The sequence below is a fragment of the Colletotrichum graminicola genome (genome assembly GCF_000149035.1).
Source record: "Colletotrichum graminicola M1.001 genomic scaffold supercont1.38, whole genome shotgun sequence".
Classification (NCBI taxonomy): Eukaryota; Fungi; Ascomycota; class Sordariomycetes; order Glomerellales; family Glomerellaceae; genus Colletotrichum; species Colletotrichum graminicola.
In genome coordinates this window covers 103,339-126,885 of record NW_007361042.1, presented here as the reverse complement: position 1 = coordinate 126,885, position 23,547 = coordinate 103,339, and the positions used below count along the sequence as shown (strand labels likewise).

Sequence of the window (23,547 nt, the reverse complement as noted above, 5' to 3'; positions counted from 1 at the left end):
TCGCAGCTGCTATGAGGAAGACGAACTGGGCCGAGAACGAAGCAAGCCCCGGACTCATCATCTCTTGGTAGGTAGGTAGGTAGGTAGGTACATGGAGTGGGGCTTCTCCTATCGGAGTCACTCCGATTTCCCCGACAAAGACTGGGTCCTCAATGCCTGTTGCCTGGGAGGAATGTCCTTTTCTCTGGGAGGCGCTGGGGATTGTAGAGATGGAAACAACGTTAATGCGGTAGTCTGTCTGGGACCTGTTCCTCCTCAGCATTGGCGGAATGTGTCTCGGCCGGCGTTTGTGTTGCCCCGCAATTGTGCTCCCATCTCTCTCGCACTTCTCCGTGACCAACTGTGATGCCGATCACTGATCCTTCGTCTCTGTCCCTTACTCATCCCATCCGCCGATTCGGGATGTAGACGCCTTTTGGGTCTCAACCGTGTGGCTGTTGGACAAGGAGGGGAGATGTGTTTATCAAATACCGTTCAATGCAATATCGTTTATGTGTTATCTTTCCCCTGTTGTCCATTCACCATCATTACTTCTCCCCTCACGCCCCCATGTCCCCTGGTCTCAACTGACTCGCACGTTGCCTAGCCCGCTGCTGCTGCTTGTTCTTCTTGATATTCTTCCACTCCATACAAAGCGCACAGATGAGCGTCGCCAGGGACAGCGCCATACCGGCAAGGAAGATCCGCGTGCAGGCGTAGTTGTAAGCCCGGACGACGTCGCCGAGAAACTCGGCCGGAACAGCCTTGTGCAAGTTGGTGGCACCGGTTTTGACGATGGCTTGAGCTGGCAAGCCAGGTATTCCCGACAGCTCAGACACCAGCAAGTTGCTAAGAATGGATTGTCCAACCGAGACGAACACAGCCGCCCCCAGCTGCTGAGCAAAGAAACTGATCGAGACGCCCGTTGACACATCTTCTTTGGGCAGCACTGCCTGCACCGCGAGTCCGACAGTCTGCATACCAAATCCAAGGCCGAATCCGGTCAGGAACTGGTATCCGATCCAATGCCCCGAGCTGATGCCTGGCTGGAATGTGCTCATTAGACCAAGACCCACGGACATGATGCATGGGCAGAGGATCATAGACGGCACGTAGTACCCAATTTTCTGCGTCGTCCCGCCCGATATGATGGAAGACACGACGATGCTGAGAACCAGTGGTATGGTATAGATTCCTGAATTGACAGGATCGGCCCCCTGAACGGCCTGGACTATGGGCTGTGTCAACTTGTTATCTGCATTAGACAATCATCGTCACTTACACCAAATGGGCAGGTAGTATACTGCCAGCATCATAGAGCCAGCCAGAAAGAGCATAAAGAAGGCACCGGCCAGCATCGTCCTCTGCTTGATGATTCTGAGGGGAACCGTGGCTGTTTTGGGCATGAGGACCTGTACTGCAGCGAATGCAGCAAAACCAACACCGAACACAACGAAGAGGGCAATGATGCGGCCGTCGTTCCACTCGTATTCAGAACCACCCCACTCCAACGCCAAGAGGAGGGACACAATGGACGGGAGGAAAAACAACGTCCCCAGGGGGTCGAGTCGCTTGAAGTGCTGGTACAGCGTCACCGGCTCCTGGGCCTGTCGCTTGGGTGCCCTGAGCATGAAGAAAAGAAATAAAAAGGCTACGCCTCCCACGGGAAGGTTGATGTAGAAGCACCATCTGCATATGTATGGTAAGTCTTTCTCCAGTCACAAGGGTTCAAAGGACGACGTACCTCCAGGTAACAGTGCCTGTGAAACCACCACCAACCAAGGGGCCTATCACAGAGGCCAGGCCAAACACCATACCGAAAATTCCTTTGTTTGTCAGCGCATGTCTATATGGTAATGAGATCAATCCTACCTTGAAACATCGGTCGCTTGTGCAACGGGATCATGGGGATCATGACCATCATAGCGCCTGTGAATATACCAGCCGAGCCGACGCCGGCAACGGCTCTACCCGCAATGAGCACCGGGGAACTCGGCGCAACACCACAAATGAGGGAACCGATTTCAAAAATTAGGATGCTGCTCAAGAATGACCTAGTTTCCTGTTGTCAGCGGATGCCTTCCTCCCCTCACCCGCCCAAATCAATGTACTTACACTCTCAGATCGTAGAATTTGTAGATTCTACCAAAAACCAGTTGTGAAGCCGCGGTTGTCAGCATGTAAGCCGAGCCGTACCAACCAATATCGCCTAGGCTCTGGAATTCGTCGGTGATACGAGGGATTGCCGTTGCAATAATCGTGCGATCTAGGGCGACCAGAAACATGGCCACAAAGTTGGATAGAATGACAAGCCAGAAAGTAACGGTCTTGGGCTTAAAGTTTTCCTCGGCTTCATCCACCTCAACCGGTGGACCTATCGCCGGCGGTCCCTCGAGGTCAGCCTTCTCATCCATATCTGGCTGCTTCGAAACATCTAGTTGGCTCTCGTTTGACGAGATTGCCGATGACTGGAGCGGCCGCTTTTCCTTTGGCGCCTCGCTCGCGATTTCGACCTCGGAAGGCTTCTCTTCCGACTTCTTCTCTTGGCGCTCTTCGCTCTCTCGGGGGGTTAAAGTCCGCGTGGAGCTGTTTGACGTCTCGATCTCGCGATTCTCGACAGCGCCATCCCCCGCAAGGGGCTTCGCGGCTGTACCAACCATTGCAATTGTCGTATAGCCCGGCGCGCCAACAGTAGAAAGATGAGAATCGAGACTCCGAGGAAGCTACAAGGGTAAACAAAACAAAATCAAGATGCAGATAAGTTTTGGCTTGGCAAGCGGGAAATTGTTGATTAATGGACAGACGAGGAACTAGAGGTTCGTCCGGACTCTCGAGCGCACGGTCGGGTCTCAGGTTACAGATCACGTTCGGACTAGATGCTGGGCTGCTGACGAAGGAAATGCGCTAAATGATGTATCGACCAGGACGGTTATCGTTATATATGGCCAGTGTAGCGCCTTCTGCAGGCAGAGACGCGGTGGACGATGGCGTCCACATGGTGCCGAGCGCGCGACGCGAAGCGAAGCTCATAAGCAGCCCGTCCTAGTTCAAAGAGATGTCTCAGCATAGAAATCATGACGAGATGAAAAGGCCGCTTTTATCGAGGCCGATGGGGATGTCCAGAGGAGACTCGTAGTTGGTTCGATTCATTGTTGTCGGTTTACGGACATGGCGTTGCTCGGGCACCGGAGGTTGATGTTGTGTCCGGGAGAGCGCGTCGTTTAACCGCCTAGAGCCTAGCGTCGGGTACTCGGGCACCTCCGACCAGATGTCCGGCTTATATAAGGCCTGGGGGCCCAGCCAGTAAAAGTGGGCTTGGACCCTAGGCGCTGAGCTGCACTAATGCTACATGGTTCGGTCCCGGGCGGGTATCCCATGTCGTTTTGTGCTTCTTTCTCTCAGACAGCATCTCACACCGTCGAGTTTCGCCCTTGCGGTCTCACTGAAAGTGATCAAAGACCAGGCCCGAGCTGGCGAAGAGCCTCACTAGCACCGGACTGGATACACCACGACCATATTGTTCGTCTCATAGGCCTCTGCATGCCCATCTATCCGTTTACTCTGACATTACCGTCGCTCTCTGTACGAAATGTGATTCAAGTCTATCGTTGTTACCCACCTCTTCACGTTCTTGCCTGGTTGTTTTGGGCGCAGTTACACTACGCAGCAGCTTATGATGGCATTCTCCTAGTCCTCCGCTCACATCGGCATACCTACTCACCTCGACAGTGTCTCGGACAGTAACACAAACCCCCACCAAAAGGTCCATTGTTGTTTAATCACATTTGGTTGCATCCCCCCCAGAGAAACCTTGGCGAGCTCTTGGCGGCATTTGCTCCCCTTGCTTGTTCATTGGGTCTCGTTAAACACATGCCTCATCCCGTCAACGTTTCGCCTACAACGTCCCCCCTCGGATCCGAATCGGTAGCAAGCCAGCCGACAAAGACATCTGCAAGGCGGCTGGCGTGTCATCGTTTCGCATGTCAAAGACCAACAGCATCCACATAACAACACCATGCCGGGAGAAGCTCAGCTCCCATCCCCGACGAGGGTTCCTCCACCCGAACCCGACCCCATGGCAGCCATGAAGCTTACCAGGGGCACCTCATGTGTGCTATGCCAGCAACGAAAGGTGCGCTGCGACAAGAACAAGCCGTGTGCCAACTGTGTCAAGGCCCGGGTAGAGTGTCGAGTGATACCACCACAACCACCCAGACGGCGGAAGAAGCGGCTCCAAGAACGGGATCTTGTCGACAGACTCAAGAAATATGAGAACCTGTTAGCCGAGAATGGCGTCAAGTTCGACCCCATCGCCGCGGATCTCAAGGCCTCGGATAGGAACTCGGTGCATATGGACGACGACCACCAGATCGACGACGATGCCGACCTGGCGAACGACTTTGAAGGGCTCAAGACCTCTCCCGAGGGGAGCACATCCCCTTCCGTTGCAGGGAGCCGAAGGTCGCAATCCGACAAGTGCGTAATCCTACCCCTCTTTCTACTACTGGCCATGTGCTAACAGGCCTTTGATCTAGACCCTTTAACAAGTGGTTTCCTTTCCACAAAGAGGTTTGCCACTCCTCTGCTCCCATTCACGGACCTCATCTGACTTGCATTGCAGTTCAGAGCTAGCGAGGAGCTACTCAGAGACTCTTCAGAAGACGAGGTTGATGGTTCAACGATCCACCATGCTTTCGACAAGATGTATGACAACCAAGATGGCTTTCCGTTTGTCGTAGGCAGTCGCAACGCGTCGGTGATGCACCTCCACCCGTCGCCCATCCAGATCTTCCAACTATGGCAGATCTACATTAACAATGTCAACCCCCTCCTAAAAATCACACATGTACCAACGGTTCAGGGCCTCATCATCGAGGCCAGCGCCAACCTCGAGAAGATCCCCAAGAACGTCGAATCGCTTATGTTTGCGATATACCTCATGGCAGTCACCTCACTCGAGGACGTTGAGGTTGCAAAGATGTTCAATGAACCAAAGCCCACCGTCCTCTCCAGGTTCCATACAGGGCTCCAACAAGCCTTGGTCAATGCCGGCTTCATGCGCACCAGCGATACGATGGTTCTCCAGGCTTACATGCTCTACTTGGTAAGTTGCCATATTCTCAGCACCCGGAAGAATCATCTAACAGATCAGATCGGGGTCCGCATGTTCGTTGACCCGCGCCAGATATTCTGTCTTGTCGGGATCGCCGTGAGAATAGCTCAACGAATGGGTCTCCATCGAGACGCTGCGGCGTTTGGCCTGTCACCATATGAAGTCGAGCAGAGGCGGCGGCTGTGGTGGACGATTGTAGGCTACGACCGTCGGATAGGAGAGATGACGGGCTCGACTGTGACGGCCCTGTCTACAGCTGGGGACTGCAAACTACCCTTGAATATTAACGACACGGACCTCCACGTCAATGGCAAAGACGCCCCGACGCCCCACCAGGGTGTGACGGAAATGCTTTTCGTCCTCATCCGGACGGAGCTCGCGATGGCTATCAACATCGACAGCATGCGGGATCCCCAAAGACACAGCGACAAGGACGGCGCCCTGGGGTCTGCCGCGCCACGCCCCGGTCCGACTGTTCGCATGGCCGGCCAGGACCAATCTTACACGCTCGATGGATTCTTCGCGCATATCGAGGGGACATACCTAAAGTGGTGCGATCCCAAGATCCCGCTACACTTCTTTACTCTCACCATGACGCGTCAGGCGCTGTGCAAGATGCGCGTGATTTCGTTCCTCGTGCGGATGGGCAACGGCGAGGCGAGCACATTGGCAGACCACGAGCGCGATACTCTCTTCCTCGAAGCCATACAGATGATCGAATACGACAACATCGTTCAAGCTGCCGACAGCCTACAGGGGTACAAGTGGTACACGTACCTGCATTTTCCATTCCCGGCGTACATGTTCCTGGTGACGGAGCTGCGCCACCGGCTTACCGGACCGATGGTCGAGCGCGCGTGGGACGCTATCGCCGAGAACCATGAGCGGCGTGGCCTTATGAGCACGCTACACAGCCCCATGCACATCGCATTTGGCAACCTTTTCATCAAGGCCTGGGACGCACACGAGGCCGGGCAACAGCAGATCGGCAAGCCGATGCAGGAGCCAATGTGGATCACGCGGCTCCGGCAGAGGGCGGAGAGAATGGGCAAGAAGCAGCGAAGCGGCCAGACCGGTGCGGAGATGGGCGCCGGCATCCCGCAACAGACAGCGCGAGCTGTGCCGGTCAACAGCACGTCGCAGCTCGGGGCCATGCAAATGACGCAGAACATAATGATGACGCCGCCGTCCGTGGGTGCGGGGACGCCGGCAATGAGCGGCCCACCAGCGCCAGAGAGCGATGTCGTTGACATGGACTGGAGTTACTTGATGCAGGGGTATGATATGGACACATATGTGGCATTTGGGGGAGGCTTCGGAGGCTTTCCCTTGAACGGCAACAACATAGGAGGGCCGGGCATGATGGGGAACTCGGACGGAAACATGTTTGGGAACTAAGCGAGCCTTGAGGTCTTGAGGAGAAAACGTTTGCGTGGTTACGAAAAATTTCTCTCTATTACAATTCATGCCTCTATATACCAGCGACACCATGCCAATTCTAGCAACTACCACTCGTTCCCTGGCGCCCCGTCCAAGTGTCGTCTACCACCAGGTTCTGTGTCGAATTGCAAGGAGGAACCGCCAGTGTGCGGTTCCTCTCCTCGTAGATGTAGCCCTGGTTGCAGTTCTGACGCCTGACGTAGAGGTATGTAATGTTCTGGCCACCAGGCAGCTCGACGTCGACGTTCCACAACGGCCGTTCGGCTGTATAGCCGGACGCCGTCATGGGCTGCGCGTTCTCCACATTCCAGGAGCCGAGATCGGCGATGTTACCAAGAACGTAGAGTTCCTCGCCATAGTAGGTCGTGGCATTAACGAGGAAGGACACAGCGATGGTGCAAGAGCCTGTCACATTGGGGGCGCCGGCAGCAATGGCGGGGACGTAAAGGCCTGTTACCGAGGTGGCGGCGCAGGCAGCTGGTACTTCAGAAGAGGCGGGCACCCAGCTAGAAGGGTAAAGGCCGGCGCGGCGCTCGGCCATAGTGACGAAAGATGCATAGGACCATGTGAGATCTCGTGCCGAGAGTGGGGTGCCCGTGATTTTGTTGAACTGCTCGGCGAGAGAGCCGTTGGCGGGCGTGTACTTTTGTGCGATTTCGATGAAGGAATCGGCGTATGCCTTGACGGCGCCGGTGATACTAGCGTAGGCGCCGGAGATGTTGCTGCTCCTTTGGTAGGTTCCCTCCTTGACAGGTGGGTACAAGTCGGCGAAGAAGGGTCGCGACGTCGCATCAACCTTAATCTGTCCCTGCGCATTCCACTGGGCCACCACATCGTAAAGAAACTCGGCGGCACCGATGGTAATGAGGTACCTAGCAACAAGTTAGTATTCTCTTTTCTGAGGTTTAAACCAGTAGCAACTCACCAAGGGTTTCCATCAAAGTAAACGTCCTCGGAGTAGCGACCAAGAGCAATGCCCTTGTTTGGGGCAATACCTTTGTTGATGGGGTAGAGACTGGCGTTGCGGAAAGAGTCGACCCAGACCTTGAAGTTGCTCAAAGATTGGCTGTGGCATGGCTGAATGGACGGGTCTTCGCAGCTGGCAGTCACGTCAAAGACAGCAATAGAGCCAAGCATAACGTTTGCGTCCTTGCCCGAGCGCTCAGTTTGGGTATTGATATTGGCGGTGTAGTAACCGTCGTTGCTGTTCCAGAACGTCTGAAGGAAGCACAAGACGTCGGGTGCCAACTCACACCCCGTGCACTTCACACCGAGAGACTGCGCAAGGGCTGCACCCTCAGCAAGGGCACGGTACTGGTTCTGAGTTGTGAAGAAGCTAGAGCCAGAGACCTCTTCCCAGAGGTCGAAGCCTGTCGAGTTCCTTCGTCGTGTTAGTCACTAGTAAGGTCTCGCGAAGCAGGTACTGAGGCGTACCAGTACTGGCCGGTGTAGGACAAGTCATTGGCAATGATGGGCCAGATGACATTTTTGGCTTTGGCTTGCTCGCCGTTCTCTGCGAGCCAGCGGGAGTAGGTGATGAGAGTAATGGCACGCAACGCCGGGCCGTCTCTCTGCGGGCGACCCCATGCGCCGTTGAAGCGCGAGCCGTCGACAGTATACTTGGCTTCGCCGAGGCCACGTCCAGACGGTAAAAAGGATCCCGAGGGGTTCGTGATGGTCTGCAAAACAGCCTGAGAGCGGTAGTAGTCTTCGAGGTAGACCTGGAGCTCCTTGCGACCAAATATGAACTCATCGACGATCACCTTCATTGTCAACGCGGCATCACGCGTCCAGGTGTAGAAATCTGATCGAATTAGACACAGAATGAGGCATAAGGGAAATCTAACTCACAGTCAGGGTCATTCTTGGATGGACTGGCCACGACGATGCCAGCGCTGGCGCCTTGGACCTGAGAGCCATTCGGACCGATGTTGTTCAGAGCCCCTTTGAGAGCGATGTCCCTTTGCTGGGAAATGAATGCATCGACGTCTGCTGCGGCGACGTTGGCAACGAGGCCGGCGAACCATAGAAGACTTGATCTCAGTGCCATCTCTGTCGCTGTTGTAGTGGAATCTGATCAAGGCATCGAGGTGCTTTGTACAGAAGAGAGGTATACCCAATTAAGATTTTCTCCACGGACGCCGATGGAGTCTTATCCCAGAGACATGTTTGTATCGCGAAGCCCCGGGGTCGCCTTGGCACAATGCAGTCATAGTTTAAGGCAAATGTTATTCCTGGCATCATCGCGCTGTCGTTCATTCAGACTTGTGCTAAGACAGGGATGAGACCTTGGGGCAGCATGTGAACTAAGCTGGGAAAGGGGTTCGTCGTGGGGCCGTCATTTCCTTTCCTGCACAGTGGCATTCCCGAAGAAAAGTTACTGCATGGGCAGGGTTCCCCAAGCAAGTACGGATAGGTACGACGGCAAAGTCACCAAGCCCCAAGCTCCTTCCTTCTTTGACGGCCATTGGCGCAGCAGCACAACGCGGCATGCACCGTTGCAGGGCCAACTCTGGCGTGCAGTAAGCATGCACGCGAACCAACTGCGATGGATGACCTACCTAGAACGCCTGTCTAGGTAGCTGAGTTGAGGGCTCCTGGCGGGGTGTCACTTTCCCCAGCTTCACCATCTTGCCGTACCGGTGCTGCTCCAGCCTTTCCCGTTCTTCCGTAGGGGTGCCGCAGCATCTTCAGCAACAACGAGTCGCCGCCGAGTCCAAACCAACCCAGAAAACCTTCCATCTACCTTAGGATACAACGAGATAGATGGACAGGATCCACGGCCATTCAGCCTTGGGTCTTTATTACATGCGAGCTAGCATCACCGACATGGGGATTTCGGCAGGTGACGGGCATCTTAACCTGCTCGGGCTGATATGTCAACTTCAACGAAGGAGCTCTGTATTTTCAATCTGCCTCAGCCGTAAGTGCCATCCCTTCATAGGTCGTCATGTGCCTCTCGGCTCTAGTCTTTGTAACTTATTCCATGTGTGCAACCGTCTCTCTTATGGTGAACGGGCCTTGCTCACTCTCACCAGGAGGTCGGACTGGATGAAGATTCCCGCCGAAAACGAATTCCAGGGCATAGCAGGGTCCACGAGGGAAAAGTCGAACCGACGAAGGAGCTACGCAAGTTAGTCGACTTCATTCATCGTAGAGGCCTTGGTCCTGGCATAACTCACTTCGACAAAAACTTTGTTCAACTCCATGAGAGCAACCGTCTTTCCCAGGCACTGCCACTTGCCGTACTTGAATACCAACTCCCACTGCGCCATCATGGCCTTGAGCTGGTCCTCACCCGCCTCCAGCCACCGCTCTGGCCGGAAGACATCCGCGTCTGAGCCGTACACTTTCGTGGAGCGGAGCACGCCAAATGCCGTCCAGCCAATATCAGTGCCCTCGGGAATGCTCATGCCGTGCATAAAGTCCCCGCCCTTAGGCACCGTTGCCGACATGAGACCCGTGACGGGAGGGAAAACCCGCAGGCCCTCTTTAATGACGGCTTGGAGGTAGCGGAGATCGCCAGCCTCTCGGCTGGTGATGGGTGACGAGATGATACCCGCCTGGGCCGCCTCTTGCACCTCCTCGGCGAGCTTCGAGTAACATGAAGGAGACGTCATCAGATACAGCATCGTCATCCGGATCGCCGTTGCTGTTGTGTCGGATCCGGCTATGATCTGGACCAGTGTCTCGCCCTCGGCCTCCTCTCGGGTTAGGCCGTGTGCGAGGAACGACCCGAGCATGTCTCGCCGCTTCGTCGTCATGTCTGACATCAATTTCTCGGCCACCACCTTCTTTGCAACACTACCATCGATCAACCAAAAGTCGTTAGCGCTTCTTCTATACCAAGGCGAAATAGGGAAAGAGGTGGCTCACGCAATGAACCTGCCGAATCCCACCCGGTCATGTTCCGACGGCATGGCGCGGCGGAATAGAGGAGACTGCAGCAGCTTTGCCAGTCGCGGAAATACAGACAGAGTCATCATGACGGGCATGTTCCGCTCCGTCATCCGGATGTATTGGTGGACGTCGGCGTCTTGCTCGACGTAGCCGAAGTGGTAACCAAACGCCAGCGATGTGATGATATCCAGCGTGAGGTACTGGACCTTTCTGCACAAATCCATGGGACGAAAGGAGCCAGGCGTCGAGACATATCGCTCCTCTATAAGTCTAATGAAGGCCTGTATCTGTCTGTCGATAGTGGCTTCCAGCCCTTCGTTCTCCTTGCCCGAGTACTATGCCATCGAGTCAGAGAATACAATGGATCGAGACGGGAGGGCGTAACTCACGCCGATAGCCATCTTGGCTCGCCTCTCATTGTGCTCGTGATCATCCCTCATGGAGATGAGGTTATCTCTGGTCGGGTCGAACCTGACGGCGTCGTAGAAAGGGCCCTTGCAATATGGCGAGCGGACAGCCCACATACGACGAAGGAGCTCCGAGTCATTGGTTACCAAGTCATTGGGACCGATGCGGACGACCGGGCCTAAAGCACAAAGCTCTCTGTCAGCAGCCTGTCGAAACGACGACGTTGTTCCTCCTGATTCTCCCCAATGGTTATTTTCGTCGGCATGTGTGTCTGAGACCTGATCCCCTTTTCCCCACGGCACAAACCGCACGGCTGGGCAGCTAAGAAACGGGAGCCGGGCTCCCGTGCTTCCCCCCATGTATTGGGTCGACGGCGAGAACGGACTTACCATATTCATCGCAGGCTCGCTTGAGAGCGAGATGCATCTGCCCACCCAGTGTGTTACGTAGCATCCACCACTTGCTGAAGGCAGCACCTGGTGGCCCAGGGACGTGTCTGAGACGGTGCCATGAGCGGTAGCTCAATGTCCCGAGATATACGAGGAGGACTGTAGCGAGCAGCAGGAGTGGATTCCAGATGTGGCCCGAGAGCTCGGTGATGACCATTTTGATGTCTCGGTGTATGCTTTTTGGTGTAAGGACGACCAACTCTGAGGTGGCTATGAAACAGCGGGAATATCCCACTGTGGGCTGAGAAGAGTCAGGGGAGTTGAGAAGGAGAAGAGAGAGAAAACCGCTTGGATGGGGTAGCGAGGGCTTGGGCAACGACGGTATGGATGGGCTCAAGGCGGGAAGCCACGTAAAAGTAAATGCAGTACCTAGGTAGGTGGAGGATGGCGCCTTCCTTGTCTTAGGCGTGGGTGGTCACGGCAAAGAAACCCCCAAAGGAAGCAGCAGCACTCGGTCGCAGCGATGGGAAAACTTGAGGAGGAAATAAAGCCCAAGCTGCCCCCTTCGACTTTCTAACAAAAAAAAATGCTATCAGGGGTACCTTATTGGCTTTCTTGGAAGGAGAAGCATTGGGTGACATGGAAGCGAATCCCTCATGGAGAGAGCCCCGGTGTGAAGCAATCGTGTCTTGTCGACCACCTCATGCCCCCCCTCAGACCCTTTTTCTTCCTCTACGTCTTCCTCTCCCATTCACCTCTTGTGAGATACCTGAAGAAATGTGACTTATCATATGCAGCATTCCACAAGGGCCCGCATGATATCGGGTGCCGGCCAAAGGCAAATATGAGAGTTGCACTGGTGAGGTACCATCATTAATGGCGGGCCAAAACCCCCTCTCTTTACCTACTTGCTGCTCCTAGATCAAGTTTCTCCCTTCAGTACCTACCAGTCTATCAACTTAGAAAGGAACGATGTGGCCAGGCTTGAGTTCTTTCCATCTGCCAACTAGGCAATCACACAGTGGTTTTCCGACAAGTCTGGTTTGCGGGTGGTCACAGCCAATGTAAGGTACCCTATGGGTGATATGTCTGGTTGCTACGAGCTGCTCACCCGACCCTCACCTGTCGGCTTACGGCCACTTTGGCTTTGTCTGACCGGTGCTGCAAGCAAACAATCGGCTGCAAGCGCCCATAGGCGGAAGAGGCAGGAGATGTTCTAGCCTTCCTCACTCCTACGACGGGTGTTCACTGCTTGTCATTCCCCAAGATCTTCTCGGGCAACAAAACAGAGAGTCTATACCGGGTAGGCCATAGCTGCAACACACACGCCCGTATTCTTTTGTCCACCCAACGGACTGCATGATGACATGCAAGAATCCGAAGCTCAGCGGGACGGCCGATGACAAGACGCCACGCTTTTTCGGCTTTCAAAACACCAAGATACTAATACTTGGCGTCAAATTGCCTAGCGCCCCCTCCTCTCTGATTCTCTTAGACTAAAAGTTATGCGTTGATAACTCGGTTTGCGCCCGACCATCATCGTGCTAAGCCGTTGCATATGTTTCCCAAGTGGTGTAACACACACCGGGGGCGCCAATACACAGTGTTGCTCCCATCTCTCATTCAGGCTTGGAACGATCATGAGCATATCTCCTTAGATGATGCCAGGTCCCAGTATAATTGCTGAACCAGCACCTTTTCCGTATCAGTGAAGTACAGCGCAGCTAGTTTCTTCTGCAACAAGCCACCCGACAGGACTCATCCGGAAACAGTTTACATGTCGCCCTCATACTGCCCACAATACACGGTGTGCCCCAGCATGTCAATTAGGAGAAGAAGCAGTTACGGGACACGAACTCTGGTAACACTGAGCCAAAGGCCCGGCTGACAAGGAGGCCACTGGTTTGTGTCGCCTCATTAGTAGCACCGCAGCCGTGCCGTTCCCCTCCATGGAGCGAGCGCTACCCGTTGCTTTCTCTGCCCCAACATTCGAGGTAGTTGACAGCCAGCGAGCAACAAATACAATTCCAATACTTCCCACTAGAATCATATCTTCACGAGGTAAAACTTAATGCACTGACACTGTCTTTCTGACTGCCCAAGCCGAGAGAGAGCATACATAACAGTCGACACTTACGATCGCGATACGATTTCAGCATGGAAATGGAAGAAACAGTGTCCGATGCAATACATCAAGTAGACAACGTGTTCCCCCACGGGACCAATGTTGACCTGGAGCCGGACAATGTTAGCACACAACTATAGAACTCCGCATCTTTACGAGCATCTATAACTAAGAGCAGCCACAGGACATTGACGACGCCGAGATGCAGAGCCTTCCGGGAAGTGACGTCGACTCTGCCCTGGGAGAGGTAGTCACCGAGACAGCTTGTAAAGGAAAGATACTAAAACAGCTGGCAGTCCGAGGCATGGCCATCGTCTACTGCATCCCTTCGGTCGAGCATAGTACGAGCGCGAGAGGAAAACGGCCGCATATATCACGGATACAAGGATGGAAAATACGTCCTGCCCACGGACCAGGTATGTGTTGCTCGTCGGATAAAGTGTAGAAAGCTTTTGATGGTAATTTGACCCCGTCCCGTGAACAGGAAGAGCTTGACCGACAGGGTACAGTTAGCTTCGATATGGCATTCTACGAGTTGTCTGCTGACCGCAACAGCATTTCAGTATCAGCTTTGTCAGCTCACCTTTGAGAATAGGCTTAACTTTGCTCCAGTCCATCAGCCGCACAGGGTCTTGGATGTTGGGTGCGGCATTGGATTATGGGCAATCGATTTTGGTGTGTTCCAATGACAAAGCCCTGTGCTCATTCTAACCCCAGACCAGGAGAGGAACACCCTGAATCCGAAGTAGTGGGCGTAGATCTGTCACCCGTCCAGCCAGGCTTGTGAGTCGCCGTGTCGAAAAGGTTGATACCGGAGCCCTAACCTTGCTGCTAGCACACCACCCAACGTCCACTACGAGATTGACGACCTTGAAGAGGAATGGAGCTTCTCAAGAAAGTTTGACTATGTACACAGCATGATGATGACGGGCGCTTTCAAGGATTGGCACAACTTCCATCGGCAAGCTTTTGAGTCTGTCATTTCAGCCTGTCGCCCGAGCACTCATGTATGACTAACATGACCGACAGCAACCTTAACTCTGGGGGATGGCTTGAGATCCAGGATATTGACTTCCCTATGAAGTGCGACGATGGGACAATATCGGCAGACTGTGACCTAGGCAGGTGGAATGAGCTGATGATGGAAGCTGGTAGAAGATCCGGCTTCCTGCTGGACACCTGCGGCAGGGCAGCGGAAATGATGACCAGCGTCGGCTTCGTCGACATCGTGCGCATCCAGTTCAAGTGGCCAATCAACCAGTGGCCGCGGGATGTCAAGCACAAAACACTCGGGCTCTGGACCGAGGCCAATTTTAGCGTCGGACTCGAGTCCATGACGCTGGCTCTTTTCACCCGTTTCATGGGCTGGAAAAAAGAAGAAGTATGGGATTTTAGCGCGAGGGTGATTGCGGAGTGGCGAGATATCAGAAGGCATGGGTATTTTGACGTGTATGTTACTTATGGGAGAAAGCCATAATAAACCCAGCCCTAGTGTCTTGCTCGAGCAAACGCGGCTCTTGACCGTCCGGCAGGTCAAGTACGGCGCCAAGCCAGCCTTGTGACCAACATACTTCTAATCATCCAAGAAGGCAGCCACGGCCGGAGTCAAAGATCTTTAACTGACGAGGATACGGTGGCCTGAATCTCCCGAGGAGAGTGCTGGCACAAATGCTGCCTGTCTGACGTGCACGTATCCGTCCCTCTTCTCATCCACCGACTTTCCACGCTGCATGCTTATGCAGAGGGGCTTGCGGCATTCGGCCAGAATACATATGCGGTCATGCAAGAGAGCGTTCGAGATTTGCCCCAGTTTATCGCGCCCGGATCGCCCGTGATGGTATATTCATGGTCGATTTTAGACTGGAACCCTGACGTTGAGCGTACATCAGCCGCTCGTAAGACCCTGGACATGACAGGCTGTAATCCACGCGTCAGCTGGGTGGCTTCTGGGCCCAGATGGATATCCATGGAAGGTATGCGTGGTACGAGGTGTTTTCAAACGCCTCTCGGATGTCCTGTTCCATAGCATCGGCTTCCTGCTTTGTCAGGCCCATCCGTGGCCACTTCACGAGCACAGCGCGGACGAGTTGCCACAGCACGTCCTTGCTGAGGAAGAGACCAATCTCGCGCTGGCTCCGGTCCTTAGCCCAGGGGCCAATTGGTAGTTTATGGTACCGGTGGTGGATGTTAATAAATCCTGTGTCTTTCAGGACCTCTGGTAGAACATTAGGGAATTCCAGGTCCCAACCAAAATGTGTTTTGAATGTGCGGATGTAAGTGTCCATGAATTTGGCAGGTGCGTAATCTTCAGGTAGAGTGTTATCGTCGCAGCCGATCCTAACGCCGGCGTCTTGAAATTCGATCCAGCCGCCTGGTTTGAGATTCCTGTCACCGGTTTAGCAGATGGTTGAGGGGCGTTGGGGACGTCTGCCTTACTCGTACGCCGAGCGGATGACCTTGATTGGCTCCCGAAGGGTCACACTGACCGATCTGAGGTGGACAAAATCGAGGTCGGAATACAGTGGTGGCCAGGTTTCTTGAATATCGTCAATCCTCCAGTCGACGTTTTGGGGTGCGTAACAGTTCTGTATTGGTGAGATGTCCACCCCAATAACGTGTGCACTAGGAAACTTGTCCGCAACTCAATAGTGTCAGATGACTGGATATTGAAGCAGCATGCATAGCCAAACTCACTATCAACAGCCCAAAGGCCAATGCCAGTACCGATGTCCATGATCTTCTGCGGGTTGTTGCCGATGGGCGATAGGTAATCTTTTTCATCGAGAAGACGTTTGACTAGCTGGTGCTTCATTTCCTCGCGGAATTGTTCCGTCTCATCGTTTGGTAGCGGGTATTTGCCTTGCTGGAATGATTGATAACGTCTGAGCATACGCGACCTTAGCCTACAAGTTCTTGAACCAGACGGGAGAATGCCACGAATTACGCACCTTCCGCCTTCGTGGGAATGCTCCAAGACACGAGAAGCAAGCGAGGTGAAGCCTGAAGACGCAAGCGACCCAGCGTAATCCGATCCCTCAAATTCGTCCTCGTCTAACATGTCTGCTGGAGCTGGCTCTATAGGCCCGCTGTTCGACATGTTCATGGCCGCGAACCGTTTACAAGGCTGGATTCAGTCTTTGAGAAGCCAACGGTTCCAATGCCAGGTTCATGGCAGCACTGCTAATGTACGAAGGTCCTGGAGTCAGACAGCCGCTTCGGAGCGGGCTCCGATGAGAGGAATCTTGGAGTACGCTGTGGCGACACGAGAGACTGGGAGTACCACTCCCAGATGCTCTCAGTAAACTGGCACAAGGCCAAGCAACCGAAGGACGCCGGTTCCCCTCTCAGTCAATTGAAGACCTTGTGTAGAGAAACCAGTCGCGGCAGATGCCTTGTAACAAGGTATATTTTGCCCATACGACCTTCCGATACGGGCTGCGCGACAGCTGAGCGAGACTGCTAAGCTTTGTGGGACAAATCGAGCGTAAGTATTCGTCAACTTGTAGACAACATAAAGGGAAATGTTTCCAACACCGCCAGGCCGCAGACGACGAATGGTACGCAGGTCAGCCAGTCGCATGCAACACTTGTAGGTCGCCAGTACGGGACGAGGCAGAAGACGGTGTGAACGACGGGGAGAAAGACAAACCACAGGAGAGAAACGGTGGGACGTTTGGGGTACATGGTACTACTAAGGGCCAGTTCTCGAACCAGCAGGGCGGTAACCCAATCACCAACGACTCCGCTACTTTCATGCAGTTTTTGGCCTTGGCCGAGTTGGTACAAGCGTCCCAGCAATGCCTACAAGGGTGGTACAAACATGCTGGTACCAACGGGCTGGTGCGGGATATGTCCGAACCAACGTTGACGGCGATAGAGGCAACCCCAAGGCACGCCAGTGCCGGTGTCGGCGCCGATCTACCGGAAGTCAATGGCAATTCGGCCGAGCATCACTAGATGATGAGTCGATTCGACGGCACGTATCCAGGCGTATAGATTGGCGAGGAAAGGATCGAGCCCGGCGTCTTGTTTTGCGAAACAACAAGCTAGCTCACGCCGCACCGGTACTGGCCGGTGTGAGAAAATGCGGGGTGTGATGATTCGAGAAGTGAATAGAGGTGACGGTGTATGTTGCATTGTGCTTTCGATACCGTTACCTCGACAGAACTACACATTGCATTGTCCAGCCACGAGAGTCTAACATGATACAAGCAAGCAGCAGTAACAGTAGCAGCCAACACCAAAGGCAGCACCGTTATGTCTGCGGTATTGTGTATTAGTTATCCGGCCAGCCAAGGCTCTCATGCATGTGGTGGGGAGTACGCAGTATGTAGACGAAGGGGAATGGCTTTCTTTTCGACCAAGGTGGAGTAGCGGAAAGGAGTGGATGCAGCTGCTCATAGACTACGTCGACAAATACGATGCGTGCTCGACAATCCAAGGAGACACGGCCGATAGAACGGTCAATATCCATGAAAAACACTACTTGTATGCCGATGGGTGGCGTTGAGGTTGAGAAACCTAAGGGATTGATACTGAGGACCGCAATTAGACTCAGCGGAGGCGGTAGGTTTGACGGACAGCGAAGCCGTTTCCAAACAATACTTAGCCGGGGTATTCGGAAGTAGTTCCAGGTGATCGGATTGACAAGTTCAGCCGAGTCCGTGTCTGACCTGCTTAGGTGCATACGTAGTAGGTACCGTAGCCACTCGTCAAGCCCAGAAACAGATACTAGCAAAAGCATGGGTCAGTCACGTGCCGTATACGTCAGGAGGAAATTTGTGTGCAAGCCTGGTTGGCTGGGTGGCGAGTGGGTTGACCGCCTTCTCCCTTAGGACTAGCTCAAAGTTAGAAATCTAGCTATTTACAGTTAGCCCGAAAATTAGCCCTGTTCGGGTTTGACGAGTGGCTACGGTAGCCGCTGATGGTCTAGATCCTTGGGAAGAGGCGGATTAAAAACATGTGGCTCGTGCACTCGGCCGAGGATACATCTCGACCCCCCCCCCCCCCCCCCCCCCATTTTACAAGTTTGCGGACCAGGGGCGCGGTGCAGAGACAGTCGCGTCAAATCGCGCGTTCGCGTCGAGCCCATTCCAGCTCAATCACTTTATCCGATCCACTACACTCGCCCGCGCACACATTGAATTCACGCTCCCATGAGGGTGCAATACTCACTGTTACCCACCTTCGATTCTTTCACATTTGATACTCTGCGATTTCTATTCAGTCACATGCCCTTCATCAACACAGGACCACCAACTTGTAACTCGCATCCCCCGTGTTATCGATTGCTCGCCGCATTTGCTATCCAGCCGTTGCCGGCGTGTGCCATTGCACCCACCGTTTAGCCCCTCTGCCGCCTAAACCGCGTCGTCAACAGAGAGCCGATCTTTGCATCTCATGAAGCCGTTCGACATATATCCTCGAATCACGTCCGAATCCTCCTAGTCATGTATCTTCCTCGGCCCCTCATATCCAAACTCTACCTTCACCTACAGAATACGCGACACCCTCTCTCTCCTCCCGTCCTCGTCCTTGTCGCGCTCGAACCCGATGCCCTCTGCGCATGTCGAATCCTAACTCGCCTACTGAAGCACGATTATATTCCCCACAAGATCCAGCCCGTCTCCGGCTATGCTGACCTCGATCGCGCTGGCCGGGACCTGGTCCAGCCCATGATGGAGACTCAAGGAGGCAGTGGAGGAGTTGTTGTTTGCCTCGGCGTCGGCGGTATGGTCGACCTCGGAAGCCTGCTGGGGCTCGAACCCGAAGGGGATGAGTTGAGCTTCGGCGGCGTTGAAGTCTGGGTCATGGACTCTCATCGCCCGTGGAACTTGGGCAACGTTTTTGGTGGGTTTCCTCTCGAGCCCGCCGTTGAGGAAGGAGCCAGTCTACAGTCAAGGTGCCCTGTAGGAGTGGTAGCTGGTCGAATCGACCGCGCTTATAAGCCTGGAAAGGGCGGCATCGTCGTATTCGACGACGGGGATATCGAAGACGAACTTGCTGTGGAAAGAGAAGCGTACCTGGCCTTGCTCGACATGCCTGAGGTCGATGACGACGGTGAAGACTTGGGAGAAGAAGACGACGACGACGATGCCGAGGACGAGGATTTGTTCGAAGAACCTACGCATGCTGGCCAAAAGAGGAAAAGCTGGTCTGATGGAGATGAAGAGGACGACTCCAGCGACACCGATAACCGGCCGCACCAACGAAGAAGAGGCAACTCTGTAAGTTGTCATTCAAGACCTCGTCTTTGCAGACGCTAATGTGTGGCAGTCGTCTTCTATACCCTCATCGCCACAGCGGCCTGCTCATAGAGGGCTGGTCTCTTTGCGGGACGCTGGCATGGTTCTGTCAAGTGACCCCCTAGAGCCTCCATCTGCTGCTCAACCGCCGCCCGTGCCATCTGCCAGAGTTTTGCGGCGCCGCCTGTTGCGGCTGCGCAGAGAAAACGAGAATGTGCTTCGCAAGTATTACAAGATCGGCGTGTCCTTCTCCGAGCCAATCTCCTCTATGATGTACTCGTTGGCCTCGGAGCTTGGCCGAGAAGACAACGACTTGTTATGGCTTACAATCGTCGGCGTCACGTCGATGGAGCTCTACGGCAGATCGTCTGCAGGCATTGCGGTCCCAGCCCGCAACTCTGACAGGGGCCAAGGAAACGGTTGGATGGGAGTACGTGGCGCCCGTATCCGCCAACTCCTACGAGATGAAGTCCGGCGTCTTAACCCCCCTGAAGTCACCAACGGTCGCACGTCGACGGCCGAGAGCTCAGGTATCATCCCTACCACTGCTCGCAACCCCGAAGACACGAGCATCAGGCTGTCGCCAGAGCCCAAGTTTCTCTTGATCAGACACTGGAGTCTTTACGATAGCATGCTGCATTCGCCCTATCTGTTTGCCCGGCTAAAGACGTGGAGTGAGACAGGTCTGAAGCGACTCCACAAACTCCTGGCCAAGATGGGCGTCAGTCTGGTCCAGTGTAAGCAAAGCTACACGCACATGGACATGATGCTGAAACGAGAGCTGCGGACCAAGCTGCTCAAGTACGCTTCCCTTTACAATCTGGACGACATGGTCCCTTCGGTCGATACAGATGGCAAGGATCGGTCCGGTGCCAAGGACGGCTGGGGATTCGTCCGCAGTTGGGGCTGGCGAGCGACTCTAAGCGCACAAGATGTCGGCGTGGTTATCGGCGCCCTGTTAGAGGTGGGCAAGCACAGTGATGTGACCGAACTCACGCAAGCACCCAAGGACTCTCAGTTTGAAGAAGTGGACGATGACGAGATCATCGCAGCGCAAGGAGAGGAATGGGTCCGTCGGTTTTGGGAAGCTTACGATGCACTCGAGGAGTAAGTGCCCTCACGAAAAGAATCTGTGCCATACCCTGCTAACATTCTAAACAGTATCGATGCCCTCAAAGGCGGACTTCCCACAGCTCAGTTTCTTCATCGTGCGATATACCGCACCGGTACGTCACTTATTAACAAGAAGCAAATTAAGCACTTGCGGGCATTCCGCATGTGCGTCGTGAAGGAGGGACCCGACGTTCCCGTTTTCGGTCACCCGGCCGCTCTCACTAAGCTTGCTCTCTGGGTTGGCGAGGCTCTTGTAGAGCAAGAAAAGGACACCACAGGCCGCCTCTCCCATGGAGGTCGCGGCACGCCGCTTGTGGTCGCCAGCCTTAATGACAAGCGCGGGGTCTACCTCGTGGTCGGTACAGGCGGCGGCGGCGGCCCTGACACTACATTCCTCGACCGCGAGGCCGCCAGGAAAAGGCAAGCGGCCAAGGAAGAAAAGCTTAAGCGGCGTGAGGAGTCACGACGTAACAGACAGAAGGTCCGCGAGGAGAAGCGGGCATCCCGTCGGGCTGCGGGGCAGGGAGATGAGGATGAGCTCGATACGGAATCTGAGGCGTCAGACGGCTCGGATTCAGAAGACGAGGAAGAAGAGGCCAAGGAAAAGGGCTACGGTCTCAACCGGTTCGGATCGGCGTTCCAGGAAGTCGTGGCCGAAACCAATGCTCGCGTCCGCATAGACAGCTTCGAGCACTGCGTGGTGGAAGTCAAGAAGGAGGATCTGGGTGGCTTCTTGGAAAGCCTGAGCATGAAGGCCGTTGTTGGTTAATGAAACCCTAAGCATAGAGGGCAGTCAAGGGACGCGATAAAGGGGACATTGTCGGGGTGCTGTCCTTACATTACGTGCGGAAGCGTATTTGCGTTTGGGGTTTACATTCACGATGACCGAGGGGAAGGTAGGGATCAGATGGGTTGGCCTGAGAGGAAACAAAGCTTAACGAGACACGGACATAAGTGCTTTTCGTAATTACCATCCTTTCTGGGGGCGACAGTCTGTTATAGCCTAGGCGTTGAAATGGTAGGTATAATACAAGTCACAATTGTTCTTGCGAGTATTCTTATTTGTTTATTTACTTATTACGATTCTGGATGTAGTCGAGAGCGAGTCGTGTAGCTTACTGTTCCGCGCACCCAAAGCCAATCACCATGACTATTATCACATCGACATTGCAACACGAGTCCCCGAGATTACCGTTCCACGTCGCAAACCGAACATCTGCAAGTAGTCAAACCAAGGATGGGACTCATCCCAAATCGGAGCAGGTACGTGGACATACAGACGCAGCGATAGGTTGGCAATATCCAGGCGTCAGCACTAGGAACATTCCTGGCTATGTACATGCCTATTTCCGGTGCTCTCGTCAGCAATCCAAATCCTTCTCAGCATTATCGGGCACGTCTCTAGGCTCTGCGTATCCGGGGTCGATTGGCCGAAGGCGTCCAGCATGCGTGTTGGGATCACTGAGCGTGTCTAGTATAAGACGAAGCTCTCGCCGTCGCCGTCCGTGTGCGAGTGTCTCTTTGACCTGGGGCCTTCAAGCCCGTTTGACGCAATCAGTATCAATAATCATGTCGCAGAAGAAGCCATGGGCTGATGGGCCCTGTGAGCTCATCAGCAGCACTCGCGCTGGTTCCAAGGTACATATACCCTCAATGCCTGTGATAGTCTTTTGCAAGAACTAAGCGTGTGCCGCTCAACAGGAAGGCGTCAAGACAGCAGGGGCGAACCGCATGGCCGAGGACATGACCATCATCCACAATCTCATCATCCGAATTCTCAACACGGTTTACTTGCAGTGCGTCAACGTAGAGAAGTCTCCTGACGACGTCCGGGACTTTGTGTCGTATGCGATTGAGTGGGCCAAAATGGTGGAGGAGCACCACCACATCGAAGAGGAGACGGTCTTCCCCCAGATCGAGCAGCTGACTGGCGTGCCCGGGCTGATGCAGGCAAATGTGGTACAGCACGAGGCTTTTCATGAGGGCTTACATGCGTACACGGGCTACTTGGACATGGTGCAGAAAAGGGAGGAGGCGTACAGCGGAGAGAAACTTAAGGGTATCATCGACTCGTTCATGCCTGTTCTGCGGCAGCATCTAAGCGACGAAATTGGCACGCTGTTGAAACTGGGTGACTATGACCGAGACTGGGATGGGTGGTTCGAGAGGCTCATAAAGGAGCTGCTTGCAAAATCAGATGATCCTAACCTCAAGGTAAGCCATCTGTTTTACGTCGACATTGAGCTTCGTTCAATCTTCCACGGAGCGTAGAAACGATATCGACTACAGCCGCAGCTGACATACGTGATTACGACAGACGACGACTTTTCCACTTCTCCTCACGAACCGAGACAAAACGTTCGAGGACGGTATTTATGCCTGGTGGCCTGGGTTGCCGTGGTTCGTGACGTTGATGATGCGGTGGTTCCTCATCCCCAAGCACAATAACTGGTGGCGGTTTTCTTCGTGCGACCACCGGGGCGTCCCCAAGGAGCTACCCTTTGCATAAACAACTGCCTGGATCTTCAAATGGGCGTCAAGTCTGTCTCACCTGTAACGTGCGTGGCATTCCATCATCGTGGGTAGTGTAGTTGAAGTTAACGAAGCTGGTTCTACCGGGTCCGGCCAAAACCTAGCAATGATGACATTTGATGCCCTTGCTCCAAGGATCTTCAGTGGCGCTATCTGCTGGTGTGGGCAAGCGAGGGTGGCTGTGAGGATTACTGGCCAGGGGCGGCGCCTACCTACCTAGGCAGGTAGGCACCTAGGCGCTGTCGGAAAATGGCAAGGCACGTCATACGGGTACGTATCCTAATCGACGGTTACTGATGACCC

At 54.2% G+C, this 23,547-nt stretch overlaps 8 protein-coding genes across 8 annotated transcripts; 4 read left to right on the top strand and 4 right to left on the bottom strand.

Annotated features, from left to right (window-relative positions):
- Window positions 1-539: 539 nt before the first annotated feature.
- Window positions 540-2,639, bottom strand: GLRG_08312 (major facilitator superfamily transporter; the record flags this gene model as incomplete). The annotated part of the gene is made up of 5 exons (XM_008098997.1): window positions 540-1,210; window positions 1,262-1,668; window positions 1,724-1,805; window positions 1,852-2,033; window positions 2,095-2,639. 5 exons carry the CDS (start codon window positions 2,637-2,639, stop codon window positions 540-542), a joined length of 1,887 nt encoding a protein of 628 aa, XP_008097188.1.
- Window positions 2,640-3,994: 1,355 nt separating this feature from the next.
- GLRG_08311 (fungal specific transcription factor domain-containing protein) lies at window positions 3,995-6,490 on the top strand (the record flags this gene model as incomplete). The annotated part of the gene is made up of 4 exons (XM_008098996.1): window positions 3,995-4,455; window positions 4,515-4,548; window positions 4,601-5,083; window positions 5,132-6,490. 4 exons carry the CDS (start codon window positions 3,995-3,997, stop codon window positions 6,488-6,490), a joined length of 2,337 nt encoding a protein of 778 aa, XP_008097187.1.
- A 100-nt stretch (window positions 6,491-6,590) lies between these two features.
- Window positions 6,591-8,582, bottom strand: GLRG_08310 (glycosyl hydrolase family 15; the record flags this gene model as incomplete). The annotated part of the gene is made up of 4 exons (XM_008098995.1): window positions 6,591-7,404; window positions 7,458-7,913; window positions 7,967-8,336; window positions 8,384-8,582. The coding sequence occupies 4 exons, from the start codon at window positions 8,580-8,582 to the stop codon at window positions 6,591-6,593; spliced, it is 1,839 nt and encodes a 612-aa protein (XP_008097186.1).
- A 955-nt stretch (window positions 8,583-9,537) lies between these two features.
- On the bottom strand, window positions 9,538-11,446 carry GLRG_08309 (cytochrome P450; the record flags this gene model as incomplete). The annotated part of the gene is made up of 5 exons (XM_008098994.1): window positions 9,538-9,657; window positions 9,715-10,336; window positions 10,409-10,767; window positions 10,822-11,018; window positions 11,230-11,446. 5 exons carry the CDS (start codon window positions 11,444-11,446, stop codon window positions 9,538-9,540), a joined length of 1,515 nt encoding a protein of 504 aa, XP_008097185.1.
- A 1,940-nt stretch (window positions 11,447-13,386) lies between these two features.
- On the top strand, window positions 13,387-14,916 carry GLRG_08308 (methyltransferase domain-containing protein; the record flags this gene model as incomplete). The annotated part of the gene is made up of 9 exons (XM_008098993.1): window positions 13,387-13,476; window positions 13,539-13,601; window positions 13,651-13,770; window positions 13,839-13,857; window positions 13,910-14,029; window positions 14,077-14,137; window positions 14,190-14,327; window positions 14,384-14,803; window positions 14,847-14,916. The coding sequence occupies 9 exons, from the start codon at window positions 13,387-13,389 to the stop codon at window positions 14,914-14,916; spliced, it is 1,101 nt and encodes a 366-aa protein (XP_008097184.1).
- Window positions 14,917-15,285: 369 nt separating this feature from the next.
- GLRG_08307 (methyltransferase domain-containing protein) lies at window positions 15,286-16,412 on the bottom strand (the record flags this gene model as incomplete). The annotated part of the gene is made up of 4 exons (XM_008098992.1): window positions 15,286-15,739; window positions 15,791-15,995; window positions 16,049-16,236; window positions 16,303-16,412. 4 exons carry the CDS (start codon window positions 16,410-16,412, stop codon window positions 15,286-15,288), a joined length of 957 nt encoding a protein of 318 aa, XP_008097183.1.
- A 2,392-nt stretch (window positions 16,413-18,804) lies between these two features.
- On the top strand, window positions 18,805-21,481 carry GLRG_08306 (CDC45-like protein; the record flags this gene model as incomplete). Its single annotated transcript, XM_008098991.1, has 3 exons — window positions 18,805-19,581; window positions 19,631-20,706; window positions 20,761-21,481. 3 exons carry the CDS (start codon window positions 18,805-18,807, stop codon window positions 21,479-21,481), a joined length of 2,574 nt encoding a protein of 857 aa, XP_008097182.1.
- An 800-nt stretch (window positions 21,482-22,281) lies between these two features.
- GLRG_08305 (hemerythrin HHE cation binding domain-containing protein) lies at window positions 22,282-23,221 on the top strand (the record flags this gene model as incomplete). Its single annotated transcript, XM_008098990.1, has 3 exons — window positions 22,282-22,350; window positions 22,414-22,926; window positions 23,030-23,221. The coding sequence occupies 3 exons, from the start codon at window positions 22,282-22,284 to the stop codon at window positions 23,219-23,221; spliced, it is 774 nt and encodes a 257-aa protein (XP_008097181.1).
- Between the last annotated feature and the right edge of the window lie 326 nt (window positions 23,222-23,547).